Source organism: Leptopilina boulardi, unplaced genomic scaffold, assembly GCF_019393585.1.
Source record: "Leptopilina boulardi isolate dan_hultmark-lab unplaced genomic scaffold, ZJU_Lbou_2.1 LbouV2_151, whole genome shotgun sequence".
NCBI classification, from domain to species: Eukaryota; Metazoa; Arthropoda; class Insecta; order Hymenoptera; family Figitidae; genus Leptopilina; species Leptopilina boulardi.
The window spans coordinates 88883-110606 of NW_026137698.1; the positions used below are offsets into that span (position 1 = coordinate 88883).

Sequence of the window (21724 nt, forward strand, 5' to 3'; positions counted from 1 at the left end):
AAAAAATAAAAGAATCAAAACGAAAATCATATTCCGGCGCAACTGACAGTTTAAAGAAACGAAAAACTCGTAGAAAAGTGAAAAAAGATTCTGGAATATTGGGAGTTTATGGTACGGTTCAAAAGGAATGATTTAATGTAAGCATTATTCAATTATTTGTAAATAATAATGAATATTAATTGGTATTAATTTAAAATTATTAATATTAATTAATTTTAATGAATAAATTTATTAATAATAATAAAATTGGATTAAAAATTTTATTATTTTTCTTATCAATATTTTGGTTTGCTATAACGCCAATCAACTATTGCTAACAATAACGTTGTATAATATTGTACACTATATAGGAAGAACAACAAGTAATAAAATAATATTTTTGTTTTCTTATTTTTATGATATCAATTTTCAAGTGAAACAATAACATATTTTTTCTTTCTCACTTTCTTTTTTTCTATTCGTCATTTGTCAAAAAACATTTTGTATTAAAATAAGCATCGTTGCGCTATATTCGATGCCTCAAATGGAATGATTTGGCATCTTATAAAACATGATGAGCTTTTCCTTTTTTTTTTTTATCAGTCAAAAGCAGCTGCCGTTGGCGCTACTTCGAGCAACATTTGGAGAAAAGCGTTTACTCCTTCTGCAAATAATTATTAATGAATTAAATTTTTTATAATATTAAACTTTTAAATAATTTATTTACCCATGAACTTGGGAACGTATCCGTATTTAACGAATGGGAGGTAGAAGAATATTCCTGCGCCAATAAAGCCAGCAGCGTACAGGTACTCAATTTGAGGTTTGTCAATAATTGGGGCAACAATCAGGTACGCTGAAATGCCAAGTACGAGCACGGGAATAATTAGTGGGCATTTGTATGGTCGAGGATGATTTGGTCGTGTTTTTCTCATGACCAACAACGCGAGCATTGCACCACCATAAAAAATCCATGCCGTAAAGGAGAAAAAATCGATCAATGAATCGATATTGCCAGAAATCACCATTGTACCTAAAAGTAATATTTTCAATTAAATTATATTTATTAATAATAATTGTATTTCGAATTTTTTAAATTAATTTCAAGAAATAATTTACGTTTTTCTGCTTTTTTCTTTTTAATGTTTGACAAATTTTTTCTTATTCTCTCAAATGTTTTCAGATTATTTTTTTTTTACCTGCCACAATGGAATGGAAAATAAGACCCGGTGCAGGTGTGAAACGTCGCACATGAACGTAACTGAGACAATCGAGTAAATGCCCTTTTCGTGAAGCTGCAAAACAAAGTCGTCCGGCAGCGAATAAAGTTCCATTTGCTGATCCAAATGTGCTCACTGCCACTGAGAGAGGCATTAACCATGCCATAACACCAAGAAGACGATTACCGAACGTCTGGAGGAAAAAAAAAAGAAATTTTCATAATAGAGAAGAGAAGTTATTCAATTTCATTGTGTGTAAGTGATATTGACTTTCTTTTTTTATATCCATTTTATTATAGAGAATCATAAAAGTGGCATTTGAAAAAAAATGAAATCCTATTTTTAGCAAAAATTCCAAATTCATGAATTAAACATTTCAAATTCTAAAAATTATTTTTATTTGGAGTAATTTTTTTTTTTTTAGAAATATAGAGGGAAAATTATTTCTCATCGATTTTTACTTAAATGATTTATAATTAAAGTTAATTTCATTACAAACATGAGAAATGAAACATAATTGACTGCTTTATTATTCAAATTGAAAGGAAAATCAATGTGTTCGCGGAGTAGGGAAATTACATTCTTTGACCTTGAAAATATTATCTCTGAAATCTTTCAAGTTATTTATAGTCTCTTACTCCCCTAAAAACTTATTCGGGTTTGATTCCACTCAGATCTGATCTACATTTATTATCCATTCCCACACATATTCATTTCACAAATTTTTATCGACTTTTCCAAATGGGGAAAAAAAACTCGTTTGAAAAACAGGATTTTATATTAAAAAAAAAATTCAAATTTTTTTTGAAGGCAAAAATAGTAAAGAAAATTACCACAGCGACCGCCTCGCTGTCGATCATCTCGGAGGGCGACATAACAGCGAGATAAGAGATGTTAATCAGTGCATAGCACAGGGTCACAAGTGGAATTCCAATCATTATCGATCTTGGTAGATTCTTTGACGGATTCTTAATCTCCTCGGTGACATAATTCAAATTGTTCCAACCATCATATGCCCATAGTCCAGTATAAAAAGCAGTCGCCAATTTACCAATATTAATTCCACCTCCAACATCTAAATCCTCACTTGGCTTGAAAGGATCACGTAAATGCTGTGTATTGCCCTGTATCAATTTATAAGATCCACCAACGATCACAACTAAAATTGCAATTAATTTTGCCGCTGTGAATGCATTTTGAACACCGGTTGCCAAATTGACACTGTAACAATTCACCAAAAGAATGAGAATTATTGCCAATAATGCAACAAGTTTGACCACTTCTTGAGGTGGATCACATTCAGCAACAAATGCCTCAACGGCATATTGTGCGAATGATAGGCATATGATGGCCATTTGTGAGGGTTTTAAAACGAGTGTTGATACCCAGGAAAAAAGAAAAGCGGGCGGTGCACCAAATGCGTCCATAAAGTACGCGTATTCAGCACCGCTGCTTGTATTCATTGTACCCAATTCTGCGTATGCTAATGCACCGCAAAGACTGAGTATACCACAGGCTGTCCACACCAGGAAGCTTACGCCAATACTTCCGGTACGCTGGAGAAGTCCTGATGGCGAAACAAATATTCCTGATCCGATCATTGTGCCAACAATTAGAGCCACCCCACTGACGAGTCCCACCCGTCTCTTGAGGTGAACAGGGTGGTTCTCCTCTGGGTCCGTCCCCTCCAACCCTCCGCTCCCTCCACCCCCGTCTTCGTCATCCCCCAAACCTCCAGACAGGCCCTTCTCTTTGTGCAACGGCGACCCACTTTCCCAGCCATTGCTCCCCAACGTGTCTCCAGGTCCTCGTAAATTTCTCGTTCCATTTCCAGATTGTTGTTGTAATAATTGTTGTTGTAGTTGTTGTTGAGGAAGCTGTTGAGAATTCTGTTGCGATTGAGACTGGCCAGTCCCGTTGATCGGTTGTGGACCATATCCCGAATTTGCTAAAAACAAATTTAAATCTTAGTTTTTGGAGTAAAAAAAATTGCTTCTTTTTACTAATTAATTTTTTTTTTTAATTAATTGATGAATTTTCATTTTTCGAATTAGATTTTGTATTTATTCAAATTAATATTAGACACTTGACCACTTGTGATTAATTTCAATGTTAATGAATTATCAAAAAGGGGAAAAAAATATGTTACGCTGTATTTACAGATAATTGAGACTTCTAAATCAATTTCTGTTTACACCTGCTTGCTTTCCCTGATTTAATTTTTATATTGTCGGGCAATTTTCCTACGTAATTGTGTATAGTCTTTGTCGAATATTTTTGGAATATGATTACCTTCATTATATACGTATAAATTGACTCTTTAAATTCCTTATGATGTTTTGCAGTCAAACATCACAGAGATCAATAAAAAAAAGTTTTCAAGTTCTTAAAAAATAGTTTTGAACTGACAATTTTTATATTCGCAATTTTTTCAATAAGATTCTTATTGAAAAATAATTTCTTTTTCTTTACAAAAAAAAAAAAAAATTATTTTACTATTTATTTTTTTCTTCTCTCTTTTTTCACCATTGATAGAAAAAGAAAATTATTTCCTGAGAGAAAGCTCATATTTTCTAAATATAGAATTCTATTTTTAAAATTCAGATACTGAATATAAATATTACAATAAACTGTAGGATACTTAATATCTATTATTAAAATAATTATATTTTTTTACAATATAATTTCTATATTATTTATTTTATATAATATAAATTATCAATTTAATCGAATAGTTGTTAAAGAAGCGCGAAATTGTTTACGTATATATATATAAATCAAGACTTGTTTGACAAATAAATTTTAATCTTGTCAAGAAAAAGTTTTGCAAGTCAATCATGTGTTTTACGATCAACAAAATTGCAAATGATTTAAACAGACAAGTGTTTTTTAAATATTATAGATATTGATCATAAAATGGATTATTATAGTCCATTGCTTAAAGTGTTACCGGAATAGATCGAATGGAATGATGCCAAAAAATTTCTCGTGATCGAGACAAACATTTTGAGATGTACAAGACATCTTTCTTTCTTTCTTTCTCTCTCCATCTCTCTCATTTGATGATTTTTTTTTCTTTTTATTAAAAGACCCTCCAAAAAGTCGAAATCACGATTCATTTCTCTTTTTTTTTCCTTCAAGGTGACCCCTGGATATTGATCTCGTGCTCAACCCATACTACGCGTTCACCACTTCTACTCTCTTCTACATATCTAATATTTAACTTCACGATCAGGCGTTATCTACTTTTATCAAAAATTCATTAATTTTCGCGATTTTAAATTTCAATATAACGCAACAATTATTATTCATAATCAAAAATTATTTTATTTTTGGTACATATTTTTATATATATATATATATTATTTTTATAATTATATATTTTCGATATTATATCGAATTCAATTTTCAAATTTAGAAAAATTTAAATTTTACGAGAAGCTATTTTTATAAATTGTTTGTTTCCAAATAAAAATAGTTACTTCAAAGGTTTCTATTACGTGATAATTATTTGATTCTCTCTTTGTATATATATATTCTTTACGGAATTTTTTTTTTTTTCTTAGAAATGTTTTTTTCTTTCAGCAAATATTTTTATTTATTTATCTCAAAATTATTTTTAAATATAAAACTAAAATTTGTTTATTAATAAATATTTTGTTATTTATTTACTTTTTATTTTTCGCGTTTTTTATTTTGATTTATTTAAATTAATTAAAAATAAACTAATTCTTTTAAAGTGAGTAAAAAATGAAAAAAATGAGAAATGAAGAGAGAGAGAGAAAAAAAAGGTTAATGCATTTCTTCAAGAATTTTATGTCAGAGACCAAGAATATTTTTCCCCTGTAAGATGCTTTATTATGCAAGACAAGATGTATACTTCGCGGAAACTGAACCACGAGAGCTTTCTGTTTTAAGTCTTGTATCTTGAGACACACTTGTTTGAAACGTGAAAATCTGTACTGTAATAACAAATTAGTCTAAAAAGCTCTGTATTTCTTTAAAGTATCACTTTTTATCACTCGCTTCAAATACCCGAGATGTTTTGCTATTTTTATTATCTGACAAAGAACTTAAATTTATTAATCATAAAAAAAATTCGAAACTAATTTTTAAACCTCACAAGACAATTAAAAATCGACATTCGCAATTAATAACAATAGATGAAGAATAATTTAAAATCATTTAAAATTTAAATTTTAATAACTAAAAATCGTAAAAATAATTATTCTCGTTTTTATTATTTAAATAATTTTATTTATTTAATTCAAGGCCATAGTTGTTTTAATGCGAACATATTTAATTTTATTGCTTTGAAGATTTAAAGACTTTGCATTTTTTTCATTATAGTTTTAATTTTTTCTTTAAAAATTTAATTCTGGGAAATTATTCCTCATAACTTTAGAAAAAAAATTGCGTTGTTTTAGATTCATTTTAATAAAAAAAAAATTTTAATTCCATTTTTTAATTTTGGTTTCACAGTACATTTTTATTACTATAAAAATTTAATTATAATAATTTATTTTATTTCATTCTAAAGAATTAAATTAAATTGCGAATTTGGTGATTACATAAATTCGCATTTGTAGACAAATTTATTAGTCTCTGTACTTTGTTTGAGGGAGAAAGTATTAAAAAAAAGTTGCCAAAATTGAATACGTTTCAACGTGTATTTAATATTGGCAAAGTCTTTGAAAATGGTTCAGGTTCGACTAAAATGACGATAATGAAAATGATGACAAAAATAGAATTTAACGTGGGACCGTGAATATAATAACTGGCAAGAGAGCCAACGAGCCTTAGAGCAATATAAATATTAATTGGCTTCTATTGCTCAGTGTCAGCTGAATGAACATATCAAATCGACAAATAAAAAATTTCATTATCCTAGAATTTTTTATTATTAATTTCCTCGCGAATAAATTAATATATAGCTAGAGAAGACAGTTATTTACAAAAGAATAAATATAATTTTTAAATTTTAAGAATTTTTTTTTTTGAAAAAATTAAGCTAAAATGTAACGTTTATTATTAATCTAAAGCAAAATGATTGAACAGTTAAAGATAATGAAGACAAATTTAGAGCGAGACAAATATTCTGCTCTTAATTGGTTAGAATTCGATTGCGTTAGATTCTCAATTGACAAGCGAAGGAAAGCAAAATTTTTTCGAGTGGGTAACTGACCTGAATATTGGCATCAAATTCATTTAAATCAAAATTTCTCTTTGAAATAATAAATCTAAATTTGTTTTAACTTGATTGTAAAATTAAAAAAAATGTTTAATTTAATCTCAAAGTTCGTATTTTTCGAAATGTAATATAAAAATATTTCGCAACATGGAAATAATTTGAATTTCAAAGGGAGTTATAATGCAAATTTAGTGAAGTCAGAATTAGTAGAAAATACCCAAGGGATTTATTCATTTGTCAATTTAAATTTCATAAAACAAGTTTAAGCTTCAATGAAATATTAAATTTAATTGGATTTATGTAATTTAATTATTATGATATAAGATACAAATTTTATACATTATACGGAAAATAATATCTCGCCAAAAATTAATTCATCTAGTTGACAAATGTGCTTTCAAGAAGAAAATGCTAAAAATAAACAGACGCGAATAAGGAGAATTCAATTAGGATTCTATATTGACATTTAAATATAGTAAATTTAAATCGTTGCAATTTTTTTTTTTTATAAATCTTAGTAATTAAAAAAATGTTTTTTTTGACAATTATAATTAAATAGTTTTAAAATATTTCACGGAATATTATTAATAAATTCCCTAAGTGACTTATCTCATAACAGAGTGAATTAAATTTTAAATACTAAGAAGTAATCTGAGCGAAATAGCAAGTTTACTTTTAAGTTATACAGTCGAGGAGATAATTCTTAAACAAGTACGTCGCAAAATAATTGAATGAGTTAGAGTTAATTTACACTTTATTTAAAAAAAAAAGAAAATAAATTTTTTTTTTATTACGTAATTCAATAATAAAAAAAAATTATTTAAACACAATTATTTTGAAAATTAGTTTTTTAATATAAATTATTTTCATTATTATTTTTACAACGAATTTTTTAATAACTATTCCTTTTAAGAAATTTTTCAAAAAATGATCAAAACTTTATAAGTTTTAACTTTTCTTTTGTTTCTGATTTTCTGCGGATAATAATACATTTTGAATAATGTAAAAACTTAGTTAATTACTTAAAAAACTTAATTAAGAAAACACACACAAAAAAGAGATGAGTTAGCGAAAGAATTGTAATTTTTAATTAAAAAAAGTTGTCCTATCAAGAACTTCATTTCCAGAAACTTTTCAATCAACTAACTTCTTTTTCTTTCAAAAATAAAAAAAAAAATAACTGAAAAGACAAGGATTTTTTTTCTATATATAAAAAAAAGAAACAAAAATATGATACAAGTTAGGATTTACAATTGCTAAACGTCAATATTTATTGAAAATAAAAGCTATTAAATCATATGATCATATTAGCGTTCGTTGCGTACGTAACGATTCAATTGCTTTTAATTTTCTCGCTCGTGCAGAACAAAATATCCCAAGGAGGTGTCAAATAGAAAAACGTGTACATTCCTCAAGGTCGCAAAAATTTGTAAAACAAAATCTACAAAAATTATTAATTGATCATGTCAGAGTTGAATTTAAAATTATTTTTTCTTTATTTTATAATACTTTTTAATTATTCAAAAAAAAAATGAAATAAATTCAAAGTTATTTTTACATAGAAAAAATTATTTATTCAAAATTTTTTTTTAAATTACACTCCATTCAATATTTGCAAGTCCAGAATGAATGAAATTAAAGTTTACTTTATATTTAAAAAGACAAGTTTTCCCGTAGTTCTTTTTATATTGTAAATAATTTGTATCAGCTACAAAAGAATAAATCCACTTATTTTGTTCGGAATATAAGTTTACGAGGGCGTGTTAAATTATTGATTTTTTTTAGACGAGATTTCATTAAAACTAATGGCAAACTTTTGCTTTTTTGGAGATAAAAAAAAATAATAATGCTTTAGCTTTATTTAAAGCACAGTCAACATTAATCTTCATTTTGCATTACATTCGTATTGTCGGTTAAAAAGCTTTCAAGAAAATGACGTTTGTCATTTTCTAACTTTTGTAAAATATGCAGAATATTCATTTAACTCGTGAAAAATTGATTTCATCTCATTAATTAAAATTTTTTAAAATAAAACAGTATCGAATAATTAATTTCTTTTTTGAAATTATTTTTTTTTTTTAATAATTATCAAATTATTTAATATTTTAATTATCATTGAATATTAAATAATTTCAAGAGAATATTAAAATACAAATCTTTTCTGAAAAGTGAAACTAAAATTTCAGGTCAAGTTTATTTTGGAACATTTAAAATAAACTTCGATATTTCTCATATATTCATTTTTGTAATTTTTTTCTCTTTTCACTTTTTTTTTCTCTTGAGTCAACATAGTTTGAAACAAGATGAAATAATTTTGCAACTTTTAATTTTTCGTTAAGTAGATTTTTTTAAAAAGATTTTCTGTGGTAATTCAATTGAATTTTCTTTTTTTATAATTAAATTAAAATCATATAAAAAAAAGAAAGAGAGGAAAAAGAAAAAGTATAAAAAGTGATACGAGTAGACTTTATTTTTATTTTTAGTTTTACGTTCATCGAGTGATTTCATTCAGTGATTTTTCGATCGAGAACAAATATAGAATTGACTACAGGTATTTTCAGAGCAATGTATTTTGCTCTCAGAGAGAGGGATAGTATAGGCGAATGATGCAATTCTAGTCTTGTAAAGTGCCACCCTTTACGTCCTATTTCATTAGCAAAGAACTTTTTCTATTTTATCGTTAAATGATAAATTATTTATCGAAATGTAAAAATAGAAATTCAATAAGTGAAAGTAACTTTTTTTTTTGTTTTATTTTAGAAAAAGATAATTATTTAATTAATAGCTATGTAATTAATTTTTAAATTAAATAATTAATTTTCAAAAAAAATTAAACTAATATAGATAACGTTAATTATTTTATTAAATTTTAATTTATTTATATTTTAATAAATTAAAAATAATATAATAAATTAACTATCTTAATTCTTATTAATTTGATTAAATTTTTTTTAATTAATGAAATTAATTTCTTATTTGAAATCAATTTCTTCAATTAAAAAAGAAGGTGACATTTGAATTTTGTTTTTGTTAAATTATGCAAGAGCAGAAAGGAAAGATTATAAGTTTTACATTCAATTACTACCATGTTATTTGTTTCAAATTATCACAACTCTATTGTGAATTCATATACAATTTTAATATAGAGATATAGACGATAGACTATTTCCGCGAGGATAAAAATACGACCGTCTATGTGGTCATAAAAAAAAGTTTGCATTTGCAATAACTCCTTTTTTTATTCACTGATGCTTTTAGTTTTTTTTATTTTTTTATTGTTAAAGCCACATATCTAACGTATAAATCGAAAGTTTATTTTTATTAATTAACAAGTTTCAAACTTTAATATCATCTCTCGTTTTTTTTTTTTTTTTTTAATTTTGCAAAGAGCACCAAACCTACAATCATGTAATATTAATCATACTAAATTTTTTTTTAATGATATTGTATTAATTTCTATCAATTATTAATATAATTTAAATTAATATAATTTAAAAATATCTTAAATGTAAATATTTCTTCTCAAAATATTTATTTCGAAAATATTTACTAGATAAATATTTTACATTTATACTGTACAAATATTTATTTCAATATATATCTTATACAAATATTTCTTTTACAAATATTTTCAAAAATTTAATATTATTGAATTAAAGATATTATATTCTTTTTGAGAAAATTTTCTTAAATGTTAAAAGTATTCTTTTCACATTTAAATATTTAGCGAATTATTTTCCAAATTTTAAAATATATTTATCAAAATAAAATTTTATGAAAAAAATTATTTAATGTGTATATTCGAAAAAATAAAAATAAAATAAACGTGCTTTATTCACGTGGTCAAGTGACTAATATATGTATATAAATAAAAATGGAGATTTAGCGGGTGGATTACCTCGTTTGAAGGGCGCGACATGCATGACTCTAAAAGGGACCAATTAAAAGGGCGGACTGTGAAACCGCCTCTCATGACACTTTGACGGCTTTTCAAAAGCAATTAGTTTTTCCACTATCAGTCCCTTCTTTTTTTATAATCACACTCTGCCTCGAGACTTTCTGTCCTGTCCTTTTTATTTTTATTGTAACAAATTTCGAGTCACTTTTGTATTTTTTTTTCTCTTTCAACCATAAGGGGGTGAATTTTTTTTTAGAATTTCTATTTTTTAATAATGAAATTTTTCACTGAACAAATTTCTCTTGTAAAGAAATGATTTTTTTTTTATTGAGATATATTGAGGTAGCAAAAAAAATTTTGCAAACAGAGTATTCACAATGAGCACCGGCGGCAAACTGGGCGAAGTTGAAATCAACTCGAGTTAAATGAATGTATTTCCAACTACCAGAGACCGACGCCCGGCGTCGGCGCCACGCATCGCTCGATATTATACTTTTCTGTCATTCGACCCATTCTGCGACTTAACATATATATATATATATATATATATACTCGCATTCATGAAACTTAAAACTCCCTTTGGTCATAATTATTTTTTCCTTCTTTTTTTTGCAACGTTAATCATCCTAATGATGGCAAAAAATTAATTATTGATTTTCAAAAAGAAAATAGATTGGTAAAATAAACGACGTCATTTTTATTTTTAGTTTGATTGTTGATCTGAATAAATTGACGATAAAAAATAAAAAGATTTTTGTGTCATAATTTGAAGAACTGGAAAAAGATAATTATTTTTTTCTATGATTTTTTTTGTATTAAAATATAATTTTTTTTTTTGACAACTATCACCTCAGATAGTGTTGCTTTTATTCTTTGTCCATTGAATTTAATTTTCAATTTATGTTTCATAATTTATTACAATTATTTTATTAAATATTTAAAAAATTTAATTATTTCAGATAAGTGCGCGCTATTTTGGTCTGGACCAGTGATTCATATGACAAATATTTAAAATAAATAAATGCTGTGCAAGTATATATATTGCAGTAAAGTAAATTATGCAAAATATGTAAAACAATAATATAAGGTAATTTTTATAAAATGAACATTGCTTTTGTAAGCGAAATTCCTATTTCTCTTATTTTTAACTTAAAAATTCAATTTTTTTCGACCATCGAGATATTTCGATACTTTTTCAAATTCAAATCAAATAGTATAGAGAATTATAATTTTTTGTGTTTCTTAAACTGATGAGCGTCTAGTGACTTTATGGATTTGTCCTGAGCATGCGTGAAGTTGCATTCTCCTTTTTTTGAAATAGAGAATTTCATTGGTTGTCACGTGATCCCTGCGCGGTAAATTTTATTTGAATCTTTTGAGAAAGAAAGAATTTTTATTTTAAATAATAAAACATATAATTATTAATTGTATTATACACAGTAAAAGAAAAAAAGAAAATATAAATTAATTTAAATTAATATTAATTTGAGTTTTCATTATTTATATCTTATTTTTTTATTTCTTTGTAAAATTTAATTAACTATGGTTGGGAGGAATAAATGAAAGAAAGGAAAATTACGGAAGAAGTTGTAGTAACATATATTCTATGTAACATGATACTTATATAAGTATATTTATATATTTATATGTGTATGTATATAATAATTAATAAAATATAATGTTTAATAACATTAATCGTATGTCTACAATATATTATTATCTCGCCAATATTTCAATCGTCATCGTCGTCTTGTCTTTTTTTTCGTCGCCGCTAAGATATATAATATATATTTATTTATATATCTTTATAATAGTATAATAAATACGTTGACAAAGTTATTATAAATATATTTATGCGCTCAATATAAATATAATAACTAATGGTACAACTTGTGTTTATTCATTTCTTTTTTTTATATATATTATATAATCATAACATTCGAAAAGTTTACACACGATAACTGCTTAGCGTAAAATTGTAAACTCGAAATTTTTATTTTTCCATTATTAAATAACTCTGTTGTTTAAATTATCTTCGTTATCTTTTTTATATTTTTCCGTAAATATATATTTATATATTTATTCTCTTCAATATTATCAATCGTATCGCTGTTTTGAATGGGGTCAACGGAAAAAGAAATTAATGATTCAACATGAAAAACGAGTATCTTAAATTTCAACTCAATTAAAAATCATATTGAATATAAATTTCCTATTAAATTTAATTATTATTTTATTCAATTGATTAATTTTAATACAATATATAAATTTATTTTCTCGAAAGTGTCAATGGAAAAGAAGATTAATTTGAAAATTGATTTTTACTGAGTCAATGATAAATAATTTCTCATTAATATTTAATTTCTCTTTATTTCTAAGAGTTACTCGTTTAACTGATGAATCTAAATTTGATGACGACGATGACAATAAACGGTGGCGATTTTTTTTTAGCTCAACAGAGACAAAATTAATCAATGTTATCGACAACGATATATAGCTCGTTTTCCGCTTTTAATAATATGAGTCGTGAAATTTTCAAATTTTTCCAGCATTTCATGTTTGCGAAATCGTGTGTTAATGACTCTTCTCTATTTATTTGTACTCTTTTTGTTTTTTGTCTCGAGAAAATATTTTTTCTCGTGATTTCGCGGCAGGACGTGGTTACGAATTTTTTATTTATTTTTTTTCTAGAGAAGATCAACATCTAACGAGGGCGAACAAATTTTTTTTTTTTGTATGGCCTCAGAAAAATTTGAAATTTAACAGCGAATTTGTTATAAAATAGAATCAAATTTCCAGTTAAGGTAGAGAATTGCGTTTTCTTTTCCAAAAAGAGTTCTAAAAATTCTAATTCTAAATTTATGTTTAAAATTTAGAATTAAAAATTTTTGAGAACAACTTTTCAAATAAAAATTCTTAAAAGTATTTTGTAAAAATTGGAAATTTTCAATTTAAGAATCTTTTAAATTAAAAAAAGGACTGTTACTTTGAAAAATTCCAAATTTTGCAAAAATTCGAGATGAAAATAATGTGCCTCGTCTCAAAGCTGTGTTAAACATTATTATTATGGAAATATTTTTAAATCCGCCAGAACACATCGTGAGTTACAATTTGTAAAACTTGAAACGCGACTAAAAAAATATTTCGTTTAACACAACTGAGTCAACGCTATACAAAATTTTCCTCAAAAAAAATTTCTTTTTTGGAAATTTGACTCTTTACAAGATTTTTTTTTTTTAAATTAAAAAGCGGTTACATGATCAATTTTTAATGTCCCAGTGGCTTCTAATTGTAAAAATGAAATTATAATAGCATTTTTATTTTTAAATTCATATTAAATTTAAATTTTCAAAAATCTCATTTCTATAATAAAAAAAATTTTTTCATTCTCCAACAGGCGTAAAAACTAAAATAAAAATTAAAAATACACTCAAAAACCAATAAAAGTACATTTTTTTGCAAAAAAATATCGTTAGTCACAAAGAATAAAAATTAAATTTAAAAAAATCATTTAAATATTCTAATTAGAAAAAAGATTAAATTAAAAAAAATATTGCAATAATAAATACTTGAATATTCAAGTATTTAAATATTAAAAATTAAAATCAAAAAAATTGTTAATTTTCTTAGTTATTTTAAATTTGAAATAAGACTTGTCATAAATTGTTAAATAATTGTTTCTTTTTTTTAATTGAGAAGCCGCTGAGAGCGTCAATCGTTTTTTTTTTCACTTCATTTTTTTTTGTGTGAAATTAAAACAAAGTGAAATCTACGAACATAATTTTTTAACAAAAATCGCTGACGATCTATAAGTGATGGAAGTTGAATTTATTTCAAAAAATTCAACTTCACAAAATTTTTTTAATTTTTATAGACTACTAATTATCACTACTTAAACGACTGATTTCTTACGACATATAGAAATTCGTTTTCGTAAACGGTAAGCATCGTGCTCCGTGGGTAGATCGTAGATATATAGCTCTCTCTAAATTACTATTTTTTTTTTATATTGATATCTTTATTTTTTTTTATTATTATGCATTTGCGCGGATCGAGCGAACGCAGCTTAATACGAATAAATATGTACCGCTTTTATTTATTTTTTTTCGAACTTCTGTATACTTATTAAATTTTTCTTTTTACGCTCATTTTTAAAATCAATCAGGGCCATTGTCGTAATGCCATTTTCAAAAATTTGTGCGGTTTACAATGCTATAAACAAAGTTTTCTTTTTTTTTTTTTTTGAAAAGACAATACACTATTTTATTTTCGCTTTATTGCGAAATATTTTTTTTTTAAAAAGTAAATTTAAATCCCTTTTTTATCTCCAAAGGATGTGTCTGAATTTCGAAGATACATAAATTTTTGAATATGCCTAAATAGATAAAAATCGAAAGACTTCAAAAATTTAACATATTGAAAAAATAAAAATCAATTCGTATATGAAAAAAAATGTGAAGAACACTTAAAGCGGTCTAAAAAAATTATGCCTAAGCGTTTACTATTTTAATCTGATTAGAATATGTCACACATATGTATAAAAATTGTTGTAAAATTACAAATGTTCGACACACAATTATATATATTATATATTATTATATATAGAAAAACAATGGTTCGATGTTGGAACCTTACAATTAATTGATTTACAGCATTGTAAGCCGAACGATACAAAAAAAAGAATTGTTTTCAAAACTTCCGCACGGAAGAGAATGAACCAACTCATTTCAATTTCAATTAAATTTAAAAAATGTACAATTACAAATTTTTTTTACAAGTGACAAAAAAATTTTATAATTCATATACTAAATCTAAGAAAAATTTGCTAAATTCTGTCGAGAATGACAGTTATTTTCTTTAAATAGAATCGCATTTTTCTCTCTTTTTATAATGATTTATATAATGTCCAATGTAAAACTAGATTTTTTTTCTATATATTTCGGCATCTATATACAATTATTTTTGTTTCTCAACTGCTGATGTTCATGCTCTTCTCGATGGAAGTTTTTTTGTGAGATTTTTTTTTTTGAATCACAATATTATTAATGCGCAAAAGTGCATTTTTTATTTCAAAAAAAAAAAAAAAAAAATCTCAAGCGCAATATAATATATATATATTATATATATTAATATAAGGGAAGAAGAAACGAACGAACAAAACATCGGACAAGTCATTAGAGCCTTTTTTTACAATTAAAAAATAGAATTACCATTTTTTTTTCTTTTTTTTTTATTCGGGACTTATTTGTAGGGATTCAGAAAAATATCTTTTTTGCAACAAACTAATTTTTATCTCTTTCTTTTTTTTTTAGTCATATATTTTTCTTATATATTTTTTTCTCTCTTTATTGTATATTATCTCGTAGTATTTTTTTTTTTTTTTTTTTTTTTTTTTCTCATATATTTGCTCTTTTTTTTAATTTTAAATTTAAATTAGCGATAGCAAAAAAAAACATGGATTTTTCTCCATTTACCAAAAAATAAAACAAATTTTTTTGTTGTAAAATTGAATTTTTAATGAAAAAATGGATTTTATCGCCAATTTAGATCTAAAAGTATTTTTTATTTTTTTTTATTTCTATTTCTATTTATTGTTGTCAAGTTTTTTTCGTCATATAATTTTTTTTTTATTTTAAATCTACATAGTTTTTCTCCGTAAAATCTCCATTCTTTGTCCGATGTTAAAATTCGATGCGTGAGCAGCACTCGATATGCAAGGTACAGTAATTCATTCGAGTTTCATTTATTTTTATATAATAATCAGCGTGTGTGTCTTTCACCCTCGGAGATCGTCGAACGCTTTTTTTTTTTTTTTTTTCTTTTAATCGGATTACAATATCGTCCTTGTGGAGTATTGTGAAATACTATAACGAGTTTCCTAATATATTTTTTATACAATAATAATAATAATAATGATAATAATAATAATTAATGATTGTAATAATAATAATAATAGTAATAAAAATATTAATATTAATAAAATTAATATTAATAATAATATTAATTATAATAATATTAATAATAATAATAATAATAATATAATAATAATAGTAATAATAATAATCATCATAATCATAATAATGTAATAATTAATAATAATCGTATTAACCGACAAAAGTAATAATAGATATAATAATAATATTATTATAATATTAATATATAATAATCAATGTTTTTTTCGCAGAGAAATAGCGTGTATACAACATTGCGACAACGTAGATGATAATAATCTAATGCTCTATAGAGATAAATGGTATATAATATTTCTAGAAGATGATCATGACGATGACGATGGTAATAATTAATATCTAATAATTAATAATTAATAATAATAATAATATGTCTTTGCTTAGTACGAACGATCAATAATCGATAAAAAGTTCAAGCGGCACACGAGGATCATTATATATATATATATATATCTCGATTAATTATTATAAAAATCGTTTTATAATTAATTATCACCTAAAAATTAAAGATTGGCTATAAATAACTCTTTCATTATATAGAATTTTACTAAACAGCCACTAAAAAGTTATACAAGGGGTGGGGGAGGTGTAAATGATCCTCGACCGGCGAGAACTGTGTTCGTTTTTTGTCGAACGTACCATTTCTTTTATTTTTTATCTCCAAAAATTGCATTTTTTTTTTTTATTTAAAATCGATATGAGATCGTTTTGGTATGATATATCCCGGTCATTAGGTATCCGCGACGACAACAACATTTCCCGACCCAAGAAAAAAACTGAAAAAAATAAAATTTATTTTTAAAAACGATTTTAAATATCAAAGCTCGAGTCGAATCGATCGAAAATAGAGTCGCATTTTTTTTTTTTTTTTTTTTGAATAAAATCAATTTTCCTCCCCTGAGGAAATAAATTTTTATAGAAAAATTTTTGTTTTAGATCATTTTTTTTTGTGGATTTGTTATATTATTCCTCGGGGGAGAATATATTTTGAAGATTTATACAGTCTTCTCGTTTATTTAATTTTTTTTTTCTCTAAGTCTGATTTCAGTTTCGAAAAATATCTTCTTTTTATTTTTTTTGACGCTGAGAAAAAGCGTTATTTTTTTTTTTAAGTAAAATTTATCCGGAGCTTGAAAATATGTATCGCATTGGTAAAATTCTTTTTTTTTTCACCTAAATCTAGTTTTTTTTAAATTTGCTTTTATTGCGATACTACAAGGTACTGTTGTGTTGAGGTACTTTGTATAATGGTGCACAGAGTTCGTCAAATCGACGCTTTTTTGTTACTTTGGTAAAAGTATTTTTTTTTTTTGTTATTAACGTTACGTACTTTAGTGATTTATGATTTCTTTTTTTTTGAGTCACTGAAATCAGAATTTCATGGGAAATTGGAATGTTTTTTTCAAAAATGGGGGAGGGTAAGGGAGTCAAAAAATTGTCATTGCCGTCAATGATTAAAAATCACTGTAAAAAAAAAAGAATTACAGTAAAAAAAAATTCAATTTAAAAAAAAAATTAATATAAAATGTGAAAAATTTCATCGACGACTGCAAATTGAATAATAAAGATGATTTATTTTTTCATAATTAGAATGACCGAGTTTAAAAACGCGAGATGCGCTTTTCGAGAGAATGTAAAAAAATAAATATTTGATATACCCTGAGATATTGTTTGTTTCTTTTGCAGCCAGCGATGCTGGTGTTCGCAGTTGATATTTTGTGTGTGTGTTAAAAAGGAGAAATTGCTTATCGATTTACGTCGATCGCGTAATTGATCGAGTTGTGCGGATTTGACCTAGAAAAAGAGGGGGAGGGGGCAAGGTACCTAACTGGACGGTAATTACTTTCTACCTGCGAGTTCTCTGCCTATTTGTATTTTTTTTTTTTTTTTTTTTTTTTTACTGTTTTATCAATAGAATCTTTGTGACTTATGTTCGTTCGGTAATGAATATCTGCTTTCGAGAATAATAATAATAATTTCTCCCTTAAGAGAAAGAAAGTAAAAGCAGTCAGAACTTTGGCACGATCGATTTTGTCAGGATAATCGAGATCCCGAAATGCCCCTTTGGAATCCCAATTTATTTTCTTTTTTGCACAATGATCAATTTGAAAAAAAATATATTTTCCAAAAAATTCTTTTTTTTCAATTTGATCATTTGCAATTAAATTTTTTTTTTTAGATTTACTGGTCCATGGTGAGATCTGCAAGCCAAAAAGGAAAATTATCACGATTAATCTAATTTGTTTTATCTGGCGATTGAAAAGTGAGTAAAGAAAAAAAAATTCTTAAATGAACTAGCGTCTTTACGTTTCGATTTTTTTTCTCAAAAAAAAAAAAATTCAGAGAAGACAAAAAACAATAAATGAATTTTCTTTTTTACAAATTCCTTTGGTTGCGTCAAAACGACTAACTATAGCCGGGGGGAAAAATCCTTAGCCTTACGATAATATTTCATGTTTCTATATATGTGGAAAGTATTTTGAAAAATTTCCAAAAATCTTTAAATTTAAAAATTTGAGTTTTAAAAAAAGAAAAATAACTTTTACACAAAAATATTAGAAACATTGAAACAATTTTCATTGGCATAATACTGTCAGTTGCAAAATTTGATTCGGATTTTCGTTTTTCTTTTTGGTATTAGAGAAAAAAAAGACTTTGTCAAACAAAAAACATCGCAGAAACTGTAATGTTCAAGGTTCAGTCTAAAATTGGCGTCAATATTTGCCAAAAAAAAGGCACGATGCGATATTCGTAAATCATGTCATAATCAGTCTACCCTATTTCCATTTGTTCCAATTTTTTTTCAAGTCTTGCTCAATTTTTTTTTCCTTATTATAATTTTAATTACATTTAAATTTTGAGTCTTTAAATTTGTTAATCTTTACATTAATATTACTAAGTCCAATAAATATAGATTTTTTAAAATTATCCTAAAATCCTACAATTAATATTTCACGTTTCTTTTTCTTTTGGAAGATCAATGCGGCAGTCTTCATTTCTTCCAAAATGATGGAAATAGGGTTTATTTTTTTAAACCACCAGTTTTTTTTTCGAATTTTAAACTTAAATCTAATAGTCTCACAATAATCTAATTTTTTTTAATTTTTCTTTTAAATATATATATATATATTTATAGAACACAATTTTTTTTCTTATATATCAATTTATAGATTAAATAATAATTATATATCAAAAAACTTTTTCCCTAATTTATTGTAAAAATCCATTCAATTTTTGTTAAAAAAAAAAATTAAAATTTTTTGTTTATACATTTCCTATATATGATAAATTTCAATTAATTTCTAATAATTTTCAAGAATATAAGTAAATATATTCTGAGACAATAAAGAGAAATTTAAAACTGGAAGTTTCACAACAGTCAAATTCTGAAACTTTACATTACAGTGACTGCATTAAGATAAATTCCGAATGTTTTAATAGAGAGCTCTTCAAAAATTTGAGTAATTCTCTTTCGCCGTGAAGAGGGAGGGGAAAATGAGGGGAGGGCGATGGGGGGGGGGTATACGTATTTACAAAATTATTCTAGCTAAGCGTGTCGAGAAATTTCTTTTAACGACACGCACGCGTTCTTCTTCATCGAACGAGAACTTCCGTTACGAAGTAGCTTCGTCAGAATCGCGTCGTTTCTCATTATTTATATATATATATATATATTATGTAAAAAAAACAAGCAAAATAATAAAATCGCAGCTCTTTAAAAAATAAATTAAAAATCGCAGAGGATTTTCTTTTTGGATAAAAAAAAAATCTTCTTTCATCGAGATCACATGCGTCGTGAGAGACTTTGACTAAAAAAAAGAGACAAACTAGAAAAAAATGGAAATTCGAATTCTGAAGAAACTACGTTTTTTTCATTTGATGGGAGGGAAATATATATATATATATTTTTTTATATATAAAAATCGATCGATCGATTCGACTTCATAGCATATTACGCGTCCCATGATCGCTTTTTTTCTTTTCATTTAGCGGATAAGATACCAAGACTATCAACGCACCTACTACATTTATTATTTACAGATTAATATATTTTTTTCGGGTACTTACGAAACTCGAACAACGATCTTTTTTTATTATTTGTCTGGCAGTATAGAATTGGTGTATAAAATTTTGTTCTCTTCTCCTTTTTTTCAAAATTCCTTTTTCTCAAAATTTTTGAGAATTTTGTCTAGTTACGAACCGCCATTCCTTTCGATTTTTTTTTTTTTTTTGACCCTCGGGATCCAATTGATTTAGAGAAAATATCACAATTTGCTATGTTATTCCCTTTATTATAATAATAATAATAAATTCTAAGTTGCTTCGCTTGGCATTCGATCCGCTTTCCGAGCTCGTTATTTTTTTTTCAACACACTCACTCTGATCGGGGGGCCATAGCGAGAGCAAGAATTAAACTCGTGAGTGCGTACCATTTTACGTACCAAAATCAGTGTTTGATCGGATGCGGCAGATCGTCACTTTTTTTTGCGAGGATCGAACGGAATTTGGTTTCAATAAAGAATTTTTGTTTTCGGAGGAATCGAGAGGTTGAATCAATTGCTTGCGCATAAAGCCTACCAGATTTTCCGTTTTATTCTCTGTTTTTTGAGAAAGGGAAAGAGAGGGAGAGAGAGATCTGCTGCAACAAGTCAACACTCATGGTTTTTGAACGACAACCAAAACGATTGCGCAACGCGCTCTAATAGAGAACGCTCCAGTCCATAATCGCCGGTTCCCGTTCATAATATTAACTATCTATCTTCTTATCTTTTACGAAAAAAAAAAAAAAAACAAAAAATCCAACCCCCCTTGTGGTTTGCCAAGTGCCAAAGTGATAAACTCCTCGATTCAGTGATTTATATTTTATGTTTATAATTTAAGTTTTAATGTTTGTTAATATTAGTCAGGTTTTGACTCTTCAACTGTCCGTCATCCGTCATGGGATTGACGTTTCCATCGAAATTGTTGCACTGCATTTTTTTTTTTTTTTAAAGATGACGACCGTCGATTGATCGATGGAAATGAGGCAATGATAATGAATAAAATTGGTCATTGATGATTGGAAACGATGACTGACAGTTGGCGATTAACGACGGTTGATATTATTTTTTTTTTCTTTTTAAATTATTTCAAGAAGAAAGATATATTAGCACTGGCAAACCCTGAGGTTGATTTTTTTTTTGGCGAGAAAAACCCGCCATCGGCGACATCGATTTTTTTTTTCTTCATTTATCGATGAGGACAAATTCAGTCGTTGAAACGAGTGCATGCCTTCTTCCATCGGCATTGCGTACACCAAAGAAGCCTTTGATCCATACCATAAACTTTTCGACATTTTTTCGTTTCGCCACGATTTCTTCGCGGCGATGACGCTGTCAATTTATCAGTGGTGAGTGTCAAAAGGCCAACATTGTGCTGTAAATTGTGGAAGGACCTCGATGACAATTTCAGGTGTTTTGCCTGTTTG

At 26.1% G+C, this 21724-nt stretch overlaps 2 protein-coding genes and 1 long non-coding RNA gene across 7 annotated transcripts in view; 1 reads left to right on the forward strand and 2 right to left on the reverse strand.

Moving 5' to 3' along the window:
• Positions 1-246: 246 nt before the first annotated feature.
• Positions 247-10740, reverse strand: LOC127276720 (b(0,+)-type amino acid transporter 1). Its single transcript, XM_051297345.1, has 5 exons — positions 10289-10740; positions 2033-3147; positions 1179-1392; positions 707-1012; positions 247-643 (listed from the first exon to the last, which is right to left on the reverse strand). Exons 1-5 carry the CDS (start codon positions 10311-10313, stop codon positions 579-581), a joined length of 1725 nt encoding a protein of 574 aa, XP_051153302.1. The 5' UTR covers positions 10314-10740; the 3' UTR covers positions 247-578.
• Positions 1307-13524, forward strand: LOC127276726 (uncharacterized). The gene is made up of 2 exons (XR_007842244.1): positions 1307-1454; positions 11248-13524. It is a non-coding gene; the product is annotated as an uncharacterized LOC127276726 (long non-coding RNA).
• Positions 11864-21724, reverse strand: part of LOC127276719 (zinc finger protein 704-like) — a 72988-nt gene continuing 63127 nt past the window's right edge. For all 5 annotated transcript variants that reach the window (XM_051297343.1, XM_051297344.1, XM_051297341.1 and 2 more), the window contains one exon: positions 11864-21717. In XM_051297343.1, coding sequence (XP_051153300.1) covers positions 21505-21717 — 213 coding nt within the window. In that variant the 3' untranslated portion in view covers positions 11864-21504. The remainder of the gene's footprint in view (positions 21718-21724) is intronic.

Coding starts and splice junctions, on each gene's coding strand:
- LOC127276720 (XM_051297345.1), bottom strand. CDS start 10,313: ATGCATGTCGCGCCCTTCAAACGAG. Junction 1,393..2,032: donor ACAGCGAGGCGGTCGCTGTG/GTAATTTTCTTT, acceptor TTTTTCCTCCAG/ACGTTCGGTAATCGTCTTCT. Junction 1,013..1,178: donor TTTCCATTCCATTGTGGCAG/GTAAAAAAAAAA, acceptor TATTACTTTTAG/GTACAATGGTGATTTCTGGC.